The 13,840-nt window shown below is 37.3% G+C and overlaps 2 protein-coding genes across 2 annotated transcripts in view; one reads left to right on the plus strand and one right to left on the minus strand.

The window, feature by feature from the left end:
• The first annotated feature begins 719 nt into the window (after window positions 1-719).
• On the plus strand, window positions 720-3,491 carry LOC144437540 (ADP/ATP translocase 3-like). Its single transcript, XM_078126489.1, has 2 exons — window positions 720-904; window positions 2,285-3,491. Exons 1-2 carry the CDS (start codon window positions 779-781, stop codon window positions 3,080-3,082), a joined length of 924 nt encoding a protein of 307 aa, XP_077982615.1. The 5' UTR covers window positions 720-778; the 3' UTR covers window positions 3,083-3,491.
• Window positions 3,492-6,270: 2,779 nt separating this feature from the next.
• The window catches only part of LOC144437107 (ATP-dependent RNA helicase DDX1-like), a 21,064-nt gene continuing 13,494 nt past the window's right edge, over window positions 6,271-13,840 (minus strand). Inside the window, exons 23-32 of the mRNA XM_078125959.1 lie at window positions 13,374-13,439; window positions 12,772-12,826; window positions 12,147-12,293; window positions 11,306-11,397; window positions 10,421-10,493; window positions 8,691-8,763; window positions 8,078-8,120; window positions 7,705-7,800; window positions 7,210-7,330; window positions 6,271-6,731 (exon numbers count right to left, since the gene is read on the minus strand). Coding sequence (XP_077982085.1) covers window positions 6,604-6,731; window positions 7,210-7,330; window positions 7,705-7,800; window positions 8,078-8,120; window positions 8,691-8,763; window positions 10,421-10,493; window positions 11,306-11,397; window positions 12,147-12,293; window positions 12,772-12,826; window positions 13,374-13,439 — 894 coding nt within the window. The 3' untranslated portion in view covers window positions 6,271-6,603. The remainder of the gene's footprint in view (window positions 6,732-7,209; window positions 7,331-7,704; window positions 7,801-8,077; window positions 8,121-8,690; window positions 8,764-10,420; window positions 10,494-11,305; window positions 11,398-12,146; window positions 12,294-12,771; window positions 12,827-13,373; window positions 13,440-13,840) is intronic.

Raw genomic sequence — 13,840 nt, forward strand, 5'->3', positions numbered from 1 at the left:
CAACAAAAATTGTGATCATTAATATCAAATATATTGGTAGTACATTTGTATTTATTTATCAAATTTCTCTGTTGTCAACTGAAGGAAATTTATTTCAATCAATATACAGAACAGATTACTGCACATATGCACTGTGGCTTTAGGTCGTGAGTAACTTCTGATATAACAGATTTTGTTCTGCGATGGACAATGTGATATGTATTGTATAGTTGAATCCTGGGGCTCAATCACCATAGTTACTGTACAATCACATTTTGAAAAAAAAAAATTGTGTGCACTGTCAGTTTTTTATGATGCCCCCAAAACGAGAAAAGTGAGAATGGAAGAATGAATTATTACATGTAATGAAATCAGCACCACGTGCATGTGCATGTGCACACATACATCCACGTCCCATCCTCTTCTTCATCACTACAAGCGGACATTGACCTTACCCACAATGCAGCAGCCAAAGGAGATATTGTCACGTGATATACTCGTGGTCACTTTATGAAAATGTTTATCCCTCCGAGATAACAAATATAGTTCTGCATATGACATGGAATATCTCCAATATGATTGCCACATTACTATCTTGCCTAAAAGACAGTGTATAAAATAAAAGTTAATCTCGGTGACTCCACGATTTCGAGATTAAACTTCTTTTGACATTCTAAGGGACCTTACGTGCGCATTGATTCAAGTTGACACCTCCTGTGAAGTGAATGGTGATGACGTTTGCGTGCCCTCTCCCTCTCGACCGGCGTCCATTACGATCGATCCAGCTAAGATCAGAAGCATGGCAGAAAGAGACACCAAAGCAATTGCTATCGGCTTTCTAACCGATCTTCTTGTCGGTGGTACATCTGCTGCCGTCTCAAAAACAGCTGTAGCTCCAATTGAGAGAGTTAAATTGCTGCTTCAGGTAAGAAAATTGACTAACTTTTGTGAAGTTCTAGTAGTGGCCTCAAAGTGCCGGTAGGGCACATGCCGGCGTGTACTAGCAGCACAGCCGGCATTTCTGAAGGGATTCATTTAGGTTTGTATGGTTAAAGTTCGTCTTTGACATTAGACACAGGTAACTACTCGGGTAATTTGTCAATTATACACGAATAAATCACGGTTTTACTTTTTTTTTAAAAAGGTTAAGAGATTTGTCGTTTTAATATGCACAAAGGCTTCCTGTAGTAAATGTGTCAGTCGGCCATCTTGACTAAGCGTACGTGCAGAATATATATTTCACGGTCAATCGGTGTCCGCGTTTTATTTTACGTATGTATCGTCGTTGCCTAGACCGGGCTGTTGCCTGTCGAAGCGTCAGTTGGCGGGTTGCCAGACAATGAAATGCAAAACTAGGTCCTGGTAGGATCGATTTTTTCCGTACATTGCATAATCACGTGGTTTCGAAACCATACAGCTCGTCTATGCGGTTACATGTGCTACAAGTTACAATACTTTACCAGTCAATGTCGTCAATTATGCCCAGTGTGTGAAAAAAATTAGAGTTCTAACTAGATATGATAAAAGTTCACTCGTTTCTGGGGGTACAAATCACCCTAAATGTGTGGGAAAGAGATATTGCTACTACTGGCCGTTATGTAGATCCGGTTAATTTTCGGTCCTTTTTTGTTCAACGTTTGTAGTAATTACAAATTAAAATTCAGATTCAAAAATTCACTAAATAAGGCTTGTGGAAATTATTTAAGAGGGAAAAGTCCTTGAAAATTAATTTCTACCCACACATTGTGAGAATGACCTTGAATGGGGGACAGTCTGGTTATCTTCGGCCAACATGTCCTGGAATGTTCAACTGTTTGAAAGATGTTGGCCAGTAGTGGAATTGATCAGAATATGTAGTACAGTAAAAAAATGCCAGGCAAAGCCTCTTTAATACTATTGTGTCTCTGCATATGAAGTGTCAGATAGTTGATATGCTAATTAGGTGTTCTGTCAAGGCAATTGTACTTTTGTCATTCAAAATGTGTATATGGCCGAAAATTCATTTCATGTTTCACACTGTCCAGCAATCTTGCACAAAAGAATTGTGGCAATTTTTGAAGAAGTGACATATAAACACTTAGAGTGTAGTGAATTTATATTTATCCTGGATCATTTTCCAACAGTTTCAAAGCATGTGAAGCCAAAACTGAAGCTAGGCTGCTTATTTGTAACTCAATCTATTTGTATTGGCAACCTCTATTCTTACTGGTCCTCATTCATATGAAGGTGTGTACATACTCTGAATAACCACACTTCAGTACTGAATATAAACTCAGTGTATGTGTTTGTGTTTTTATTTCTACAGGTCCAAGATGCTTCATTACAAATAAAAGCTGATCAAAAATATAAGGGTATTGTCGATTGCTTCGTAAGAGTAACAAAGGAACAAGGATTCTCATCACTCTGGCGTGGTAACTTGGCTAACGTCATCAGATACTTCCCTACGCAAGCTCTTAATTTCGCCTTCAAAGATAAATACAAGCAGATCTTTGTAGCTGGTATCGATAAGAAAACCCAATTCTGGCGCTTCTTCTTTGGTAACTTGGCATCTGGTGGTGCTGCTGGTGCTACCTCACTCTGTTTCGTGTATCCCCTCGACTTCGCCAGAACACGTCTTGCTGCTGATGTCGGTAGAGGTGGTACAGAGAGACAATTCTCAGGTCTTGGCAACTGTTTGAGCTCAATCTACAAATCTGATGGTCTACGTGGTCTCTATCGTGGTTTCAATGTATCTGTGCAAGGTATCATCATCTACCGTGCATCATACTTTGGTTGCTTCGACACCGCCAAATCATTCGTGCCAGCCAAGTACCAGAGGAACGTCATTCTGTCCTGGATGATTGCCCAGACCGTCACAGTATGCTCGGGCATCCTTTCCTATCCATTTGACACCGTAAGAAGACGTATGATGATGCAGAGTGGTCGTGCCGATATTCTCTACAAAAACACCATTGATTGCTGGAGAAAGATCTACCAACAGGAGGGTGGCAGAGCATTCTTCAAGGGTGCTTTCTCCAATGTTCTCAGAGGTACCGGTGGTGCTTTGGTGCTTGTACTCTACGATGAAATCCAGCACATTCTCAAACCCAAGAAGGAACAATAAATGTACAATGCACCCTCGACCAGCATTCTATTTAAAAATTGACACGAACTGTGTGGAACTTGTGAAAAAAAAATGGTATGAACTGAGTGGACCTTTTTTGAGAGACTGTAATTTAAAAGCAAAGCCCTGAACTTCTTTACAGGGGGTAGAATTTATTGCACAGGTTCACAAACTGTGTTACATAAAAATGTCAGTTTGTGAACCTGTGCATAATTTGAATTTTGTAATAATATATGTAGACAAATGAAGAAATAATTGTGTGTACGTCTGCCATAGTTTAAAAACCAATCAGGATCCTGAGGTGTGTATTGCTAAAATACCGGTATTTTATCACAACAGCGTGTCTTCATAATCTTGAGTGAGTGTATTGATCATAGTGTTGCGGAAAGCATAACAATAAAATGTGTAATGTGTATTTGTAACTGTGTACTATGGTGTTTTTATTACTAGTAGTGGTCACATTCCCTCTATCACATGATGTCAATTGTTATGTTAGATACTCGGACCAAGAAAACACTCGGGCGTGGGGTGGGGGTGCTTGCGTAACAATGATATTGGAAAAATATGCTGAGAAGTGAGATGGACTTGTGATATGAACCCTTTGTAATTATGATTTGAGCCATGGTATGGGAAGGGTGATGTGACGATTGAGAGCTGTAACAAATCTGAGGCAACATAAGGCTCTTTAGTTTGTTGTAATCAAATATATGACAATGTTTGGTGCAAGAGTAGTTCAAATATTAATTTCATACCAATACCTACTGAGTTTGTCCATTAGTTGTGGATGTGTTGCAGATTGCCAGTCCTGAGGTCTTTGGATTCAATTAACTGATTTTGTCGTCCTGCGAAAAGAGCTAGTGTGTCAGGGAGGTGGGGTGGCTATAGTTTCTGTACTCGTGCTCTCTGACTAATTATTGACAGCCACTTGCCATAGAAGAGGCTGTGACTTATGACCGTCAAAAGCTTGAACATACTGTTCTAGAATTCAAGATGGGAACATTGAAATGAGTGGCCTGCAACAGGGAGGAGTTGCTATTTAAGTCATGTCCATAGTGAAAAGGTTAGCAGTGTATTTAACCCCCCCCCCCCCCCCCCCCCCATGTGTTCATCAACTTGAACTCCAATGGATATGTAGAGAGGGAAATGTAGGTGACCTATTACATGCCAAGGACGAGGAATCCCATGAAATGCCATCTGGAGTATCCCATAACGAATCACCATCCTGCCACTCTAAGAAGTTAAATATTGAATTTTCTGTATATTGCTGATACATGTTGCATGATTGCAGCGCCCTCTGTGTTCTACAGTTACTGTGCATAATTTTGAATACCATCCTTTTAGTACAGTCAGCAATTTTGAAATAATTGACCAGTGCTATTTAAACAAAACCTCACTTGTATTGTATTGTATTGTACAAGGAAGCATAGATAAAAAAAATTTCCAATGTTCTCATGACATGAAATGAGACATTCGTGAACATCTGGAATTCTTAGAAATTTTGACTTGTTACCAATGGCAATCTAAGACTATGTATGACACTTCGTGATCTATCAATGAACAGTTGATGTAATTACATTCACAGTAGGCTGGCAGAGGCTCTGTGGACAGACAATCTAAGACTATGTATGACATGTTGTGATTCATCAATGGACAATTGATGTAATTACACTCGCAATAGGGTGGCATCTCTGATAGTGTATTGGGTTCACCAACCAAGAAAGCATGGTTCAGTCTGAGAACACCCCCATGTAGTGTTTTGTATTTGTAGACATTCGATATGTGCGAGCAACTACATGCTGATAACTACCTGGCTGGATTTACCAAATGCTCTTCCCAAACGTATGCCATTGCATATGTGCAAACATACTTCCGTAGCGTGAGCACCTAAACTGGTTGGACCTTGGGCTTTAACTTCCTGTGATTTTCAAGGGTTTCTAGTGTTTTCACTTTGTTGATTCCCGGGTAATTACAACTCTGGTAATCAAGCCTTCGGTTTAATACTGAGATAGACGCAAACTAGTATATCTATTGTTCTTCAATGCGGTAGATCACACAAGTGGGTGATAGCGGTTCCTCTGTTGTATGATTCTAATCACCCTGTGATCAAGATAGTGTAAACATTGGAATTACTAAAACAGTACACTGCAAGTTCATGGAACTCTGACGCCTCCCTACTTAGACATTCATGCAATAGCTTATCACTGCTCATTCAACATGTTGCAACAACAGTTTTAGTTTGTGTGTGTCATGGTAAACCAAAGACCAGAGTAATACATCTGTATAAACCAAGGCACAAACCAAACTATTGATCACTTTGATGTGTATTAGTTTCACCATGATTGCTCCATAGGTGTCACCGTGTGTGTATTTGTTTTACCATTGACCACCCTATCAACATCAATGGTTTGTGTACTAGTATGTTACACCATGGTTCATGGGTTGGGAAGAAGGCATTATGTTCATTGGTTCCGTTATTAGACACACTGATGTGGCTGAATACTCCTAACAAATGTTTTGTTGATCTTTCAATTTCTCTAATATAAATGTCATACAGGTGTTCCTACTCCCTATTTCATGCTAGTGTTCACTGGCTTTGTTTGAGACAACTACACAAAAACCATTAAGAAACTACACATGCTATACTTTAAGATAGTAAGATGGAATGAATACAGTTTTTCTTATGACATTTTATCTAAATGAAATAGACTAACATGCCATTATGCAGACATCAAAATATTGGTGTCTGTGGCTATAGTTGCAGTATGTTTATATGGTTTATTTCATTTTTAGATAAAATGTAGCAAGGAATTGCAATTTTGCTGTTCTAAAGAGTAGGATGTGCAGTTTTTTAATGGTTTCTGTGTGGTTGCATCAAACAGAGCCAGTGACTATTACCAGACTAAACTACGACTATGACATGTTGTGATCCAGAATATGCACATTCATGTTATATCATAACATGTAACAGGCAGTATATTCAGATAGGGTGATTGTGTCATAATACTCATGGGGTGTTCAGAACTAGAAGAACAATCAAGGCATGATTATTACACTGCAGATTGTTTCATGTATATTATTATTCTTGTTGTAATTATATTTGAGCATTAAACTTCACACTTGGGTAAAATAACTTTGACTTTGACTTCAGACTACACAGACAACACAAAGTATAAAATAAGACATGTTTATTTCCTGCTATATCATGGATTGTTACAGGTTGTTTACAATTGCCCCCACAACTTGTGACAAACAACACCGCACAGAGTTCACTATTTCCTTTGTATCACGATTGTTATTGGATCAACATGCAGATCAGTGTCTACCCATTGGTAATGACACAAATGAAGTTAATGCTAGGGAGTCTCACCCTATTCCTATACCTAACCCAACCTTAACCCTCACTCCCTAGCTTGAACACAAACGTGTATCAATTGCACAGGCAGTCCACTGTTCTTCATTCTTTTCAGGTTGTACTCTACCACATCAAAAGCAACAACATCAAGCAGACTGTTTGATGCAATTTATAGTCCATAGAGAGTACTACTTTTATTACACAAATGTAGAAATGATGTCTGGGCATCCCTCTCTAATTCTGCCAGTTCCTTGACTGTTGGTGCCAGTATATCAGCATGACCTTTATACAAACCACCTGTAAAAAAAAATCCACATCTATTAGTTCACTGAGATGGCTTGACACTCTAACAAAACTTTGCAGTGAACATCACACAATACCTTGTTTTTGTTAGACCATGGAAAAAAACATGCTTCATAGATATTTGAAAACAGTCCTAAGGTAACAAAAAACCTGCTAAAATGAGTTACCCAAATAATCTGAACTTGAGGAACAGCCAGTACTTTCTCTCTAAGATTTATGGGAACATTCTCTGTAATCATGTCACAAAGTGACATGATAAATAACAAACAGCGCCCTCTATCAAGACCCGACAGTTTGTAGTCGAAAGCTCTCAGCTTATCAAATTATGCTGTGGAGTATTGATTAAAATTGATTTCATTTGACAAATTTTGGAGAGAGATTTAAATAACATTGGTATCTGGGTAAACTCTACCCAAAATAGTGTTTATATTCGGTGACACAAATTAGTTTTATTATTATTGCTCTCCCTCACCTGTCATCCTTCTCTTTGCCCCATATGTTACCTTCCCATCAAAATCATCCACTGGTATTTTCATATCAGGTTCAACCTGAGAGATAGTTACACCTAGGTGGTCTTCAATGTCGGCAAGAAGCTATAACAAACAAAAACCAATTATTGTCGATTTTCCATTTCCAAATGTATTGTATGAGATGCAGTCAATATGTGATGAAGTCTTTTGTTGTTTTGTCTTTAGTACATTCCAAATAACATTTTTATCATGATGCCGTTGTCATTTAAATGTAATATTACGTTATCTGTGCTCCCCGGGTTGAGAGTGAGTGATTTTATAAAAGAAAGACTATTGATAGAAATCCAGGGTATGGTCAGGTGACAACAATCCCCCAAGTAGTATATATACAACCCTCTGCGTGTACAGAATACATGGTGCTTTAAGGTGCGCATTGCATCTTAGAACTGGCCTCAGGTCTATAGGTTCCCGGGGATTAGCACTGATTGAACTCTGACCTGCATTTCGTTGTACCAAATACAGCAACCTCCATAATCTGTTAATTCAGTATTATGACATCCTCTACCACGACTTGGACATCCATGGTACCAAACCTGTACAGATTATAGCATTTCAATTAGTATGCTTGTGTAGTTTACAAGTATATTACACATTATTACATATTTACCAGTGATTATTTGCACCGATGTGAGCACATACTCATCATACTTGCACTGCAGTGCAATACCAAAAACATTATTGCATACCTATATGCAAATTATATGCAAATGCTGAGTGAGTGTTCATATCGTGGGAAATGTACTATTGATTTCTGTAATAGTGATTTTCATTTTGACATTCATTCAATTTATACAATTTGGTTCTAATTACCTTTTCTGGTACTTGAGATACAAGTGAGATTGCTAAACCCATCCTGCAATGAAAGACAAATAAAACTATGAAACTGTTGCAAAGACAACTGAATCCTCTATTGGCTGCAGGGATATATATATCTTTCACTCAATCCTAGTTGCTACTTCTTTGTAAAGTTGGACTCGGGGGTCCCTGACACAATTTCTTGGTTGGCTATGGTGAGAATGATTTGCTTGACAGCCACCCAACTATTCAAGCCTAATTGAAGGCTCCTTCCCTCCCTAGGGTATTCCATTAAGTAAGCAACTACAGACAAACAAAGTCTGGATATGGTAAGAGTCAGTGTACCATTAAGTACAAACTAATTACGTGACTGTTCACAGTTACTTTATTTTATGCACAACTACCGGTACTCAATAGAGGAATAACTAGGTACTACACTGCAGTAACCTATAAACTTTTTCAATAAGACCAAACTGACTCAGTAACATTACAGTAGGTCAACTGACCAATGATGATAAATTTGTTAGTTCATCTCCTAATATTATGTACTGAGAACCATGTCATTGATGAAGGGAACAAATTTTGATATTGTTTAATCTGAGTGGAAGCCATTCTGTACTAGACTAACCTGTCAGCTCTTCCAACACGGCCAATACGATGAACATAGTTGGACTTCTCATCAGGCATGGTTACATTGATTACTGAAATCGTAATTTAGATTCAGGCATGATTACATTGATTACTGAAATCATAATTTTGATTCATTGCATAATTAATATAAATGCACTACCATCAATACATAATATTATAGTCAAATAATGGTCATTACAATGAGACTGAAGTTGTCGTTAGTTGTTGAATCAAGGGACTGCAACATTTCTATCTCAAATCTGTACATGGATACAACTTGCATGTATTATATAGCACTGCCATTGTATTGGTAAACAATATTACTGATCATGCATAATACCATACAATTATGAGAACGATCTATGATAATACATAATACTACATAACATAAACCCTATTATTCTAGCTTTTGACCCATTTGTCATTCATACTAATATACAGCAGTGATCACTTTTACGACACCTACTAAACCATCAGTGATTACACTTCGTTATCATTTGATATTTATATATAATCCCATGAAATCAATGTTAGTTTTACGTCATAATGCTCCGAGTATGATTCCGTGGACTAATACAAATTCGAGCCGGTAGGCGAGAATTTGTAGTTCGCGGAATCATACGAGGAGCATTATGACGTAAAACTAACATTGATTTCATGGAATTATATATTTATCACATAACTAAGTATTTCCCCTTATTTTTCTAAAATTTTAAATCGTATTTTACAAATACTGTATCATTTCATCGCACTATATTCTTCATCGTGTATTAAAAATTGGAGCCCGACGGCTATGCAAATTACATAATCGTGTGACCTGTCGCGAGGTCAAGCTTACCATGGTATCGGTCGCGGTCATTGTGTTCTGTGGTTTCTCAACCAAAATTATCGGTTATAACCTTGTGATGTACATGTAATATCGAACTTAGTTTAAAACGTAAGTAGAATTTGTCTGAATACGACTTTTGTGTCGTCATTTTAATCATATTTTCTCGGGTTGTGTAAGTTCGGAGATCTGAGCTCGACGGAAAATCGGAAGTAAGCTTGCCGGCTGCTAGTGCTACATCGATATCTACGTGATTTTTATTATAAAATGTATCAAATAAAAATAAAAGTACCTCTACGTATCAAACTCATGCCATCCAACTTGGATATGTGTAACGTAATGTATGCATTTACGTTTTGAAAGCACGTAATTATTACGATAAACTTGATTGTAGCGTAGGATTGGCACGAACATTCGGAACAGTACGGAGAAAAAATAGTTCGGTAGAACAGGGGTGATATGCTCTGAAATCACCCCCTGTTTGACGTCACACAGTAGAAGATATGCACGTATTTATGTGATAATACCCTGGTAATAGAGTCAATAGACACAAACTAAAATTATTGTCACAACATGTTGATACAGCAGTGATAAGCTATATGTTAATTTAATTATAGTCTGAGTAGGGAGGCATCTCTGAAAACAAGTTTATTGATAGTTCCAGGAACTTGCAGTACTTTGTTTTAGAACTTCTAATGTTTACACTATATTGATCACAGGGTGGTTAGCATTGTACATTTGTACAACAGTGGAACCGCTATCCCCCAGTTGGGCAATCTACCACATTGTACGAACAATACATTTAGTTTGCTTCTATCTTATATGTAATAAAGTAAAGGCTGGATTACCAGTGTTGTATACACCTTACACACACCTAGTAACACAACACTGACTACACTTACCATACGGTATACCCCTTACATCAATACCTCTAGCAGCAACATCAGTACAGATCAGAAAGCGGACTTTATTCATCTAAAATGTGAATAGAATGAGTCACAGTAAACACTCTGTGCATCTCAAATAAATGTGATGAGAGACTGATACATGTATCTATAACAGCCTAGACTCATCAGGCTTCTAAAAATTTGATTGACTGAAAGATAGTTTTGAGAAAGACAGAGTCTACCCATGAGCAAAACAATACTAAATTTATGTCTTCTTGATAAAATGTCTAGCAACTTTGGAACACACTCTATACTCTACAAGGCCATGCTGATACTTAAGTAGCTAGGCTATATTGACCTGTATGTAAATTGCAATTGAATTGAATAGGTTTATTTGTATTTCAAGGCCTCCAGCCCAATGTGTTAAGGTAGTTATATTTCTGTAATAACAGGCAAAAAACCCAGATAAAAGCATCTCATACACTAAAGTACTAAAATCTTTAACTTAATGACTAATAATTTCCTGGCGACCCTGAAAAGCTTTATGTACAAATGGACACATTTTTGTCTGTAATGTCAACTTTGGATTGTAACAAGCAGTAAAAGTTACAGTTTTTTGGGATGCAATTTTTTGTTGAGTATTTTTGAGTATTTTGTGTGTAAATTGTAATATGTTTGTAGTTGCACACACACACACACACACGCACACACACACACACACACACACACACACACACACACACACACACACACACACACACACATCCATGTTACAGTGATCCTAATCAAGGAAAGTATACCCTCGGATTGAAATCTTCATTCTTGAACATGTTTAATTACAGGTGAGTTACACTTTGATAATATGGCTTGTGGTGAAAATATCAATATATTATGTGTTACCTTAAAGCTATCTAAATTTTGCCTTCTTTCATTGGGTTTCCGGTCACCATGGAGACAAACACAGGAAAAGGTATGTCCACGAGAACGAGGGCCTGGAAACAAAATCAGTATAAGGGAAGTGTTAAACATTTGAAATAAATTTACTATTTCATGGCCGAAAGTTTCCATCATTGTACTGCATTAAAAGTCTTCAGTACATTTAAGGTAAACAACAGCTGTATTTTTTGTTTTATAAAATCTACTTCTGATTGTTTACACAAAGCTGCTTCTTCATGTGTTGTCATTGGTTACAATATAGAATCACATGACTCTCTTTAGCTCCACTGTTCTCTCTAGAATTTTTCCACAAGCGTGCTCAGAGACCAACCACACCTGTAGTTACCAATACGAAAAGACATTGGGGGAATCTAGGGTTTGCTAGCTGTTTTGCTATCATTTTTTGGGAAGATGAAAACATTTTAAGGTTCACAATTTTCAGTTGATCTAGAGGGACACCACGAACTCACAAGGGAGGGTTGTGTCTTTGTAACTTTGCTCCTGATAAACACTACAGACTACTGCTTTACCCCTGCTTGAAAGGACTTGTGTAAGGGGAGGGGCTTACAAATGAGAAGGGGGGGGGGCTATGCAAGGAGTATGGTATTCTATTGCTAGCTGATAATGTCCTTTGAATCACTGTACATTGGTCCTGCTTTGTAACATTACAGCATTCTATTATTGCATAACTATTTTTTCTGGCTTTAACAGTCACTTTACCATGGCCACAGCAGTGAGACATGTATGCTAAGATATCGAACACAACTTGAGAATCATTATCAAACAAAAGTGCTGAGTCTCTTACCTCCACCCATGGCTATAAAATAACGTTCTAGATTATCACAATCTAGTTTAGTACGACAGAATATGATGGCTTGATCCATTTTGTGTTCCCTTATGGCTGAAATCACATAGTCTGGTTTTGATAGTTTCACAGCTTCCGACATTGTGTCTGCCAAATATCAAGGCAAAAATCAAACTATTAAATTCAATACATTCACTCTTTTGACTAAAAAGTAGCCATTGGTTGTTTGGATTTGGAATGATATATTATGTGTACAGCTGAATATGTGTTGTTGCACTTGGAGACAACCGTACAATTCAATACCAGAAAGTGACACAAGTACAGTGGCGTGACAGATCCAGTGACATAGCCAGGCTATTGTTGTGGTAAAGTATATCTGAATATCAAACCATCACAGCAAGAGGGTGAAAAAGGTTCAAAATCAGAAAGACCGTTCAACTACCTACATTTTTTTATTAGTCAAACACTGTTACAATTTTGTATACTTGTCTTGGTGTTGTAGCAGCTTTGTGACATCTCAAATACAAATCTAGTGTTTGAGTTGGACGGGTAAAATCAGCACACATTTGAATACATGTCCTGTATGAGCTGAGATACTGGAGAGTCTATAACTATAGCTACTTACCTTTGTGGTTCATATTACTGGCTCTAATATTGTCTCTTGCATGCACACCATCAGTCTGAAATAAACCACAAGTAAAATACAATGTATGTTTTGTACACCAGTATCACTATTAGCCATGTATCGTTATATCTGGAAACAACTGTATAGTCCTCAGCACTACCCTGGTAAATTATACAATGGTGACAAGTCAGCTATTGGCAACCTAGCACAGACGCAATCTAAAACTATTATAGCAATATGTAGATATAAGCTAGGAATGGATGTTACAATATAATTACACCCACAGTAGGGTGGCAGCTCTGATGGAGAGTTTTCCTCAAGTGGTGGCACTTTCAACATAATTCAATGTTTAATTTAATTTTGATTTACACAAAGGAGAATAGTACTGTCTTTGATTAAACGAGGCACAACTAGACCATTTTTTGAAATCATCTAGACATCAGCCAAATACGTAACAGTTACACTGTCTATGATTAAACGAACCACACATAGAACACATTTTGAAATCATCGAGACATCAGCCAAATATGTAACACATTACAGTAATACTAGTAAGTTCTGTAGAACAGAATAGACACAAAATATAATGTGTGTACACTTACATCAAATTTGGCTCTATTAAGCAGAGCTTGCCATCTTGTATCTTGTTTTGGATCTACTTTCACTACCTGTTACAAACACAATACAAATACTATGAATACATTATCTTATATCTAACTATCTATAGAGTACTGTGAACATCCAAACATGGATTGTCACACACACAGATTATCATATGCAAATACTGAAGCTGGTAGCAACTTACCAAGGTGTTTTCCCAAATTCAAGGATGAATTTTAGGTTGAAATGTTATTCATACTGAAATTATTTGCTGTCAAATGGCATTCTTAATTTACAGGACTACATACACACTGAAGACTAATTCTTTCTTTAATTATCAAAATCCACTTATAATTGGAAATATCTACTTAGTAATTGGATATTCCAACAGTGACTAGAAACATCAAATAAACAGTCAACTGTGTGTGTCCCCGAGAGACATTTGTAGCTATATGTCAGATGAAGCAAA

This window comes from Glandiceps talaboti, chromosome 7 (genome assembly GCF_964340395.1).
Source record: "Glandiceps talaboti chromosome 7, keGlaTala1.1, whole genome shotgun sequence".
Lineage (NCBI taxonomy): Eukaryota > Metazoa > Hemichordata > Enteropneusta > Spengelidae > Glandiceps > Glandiceps talaboti.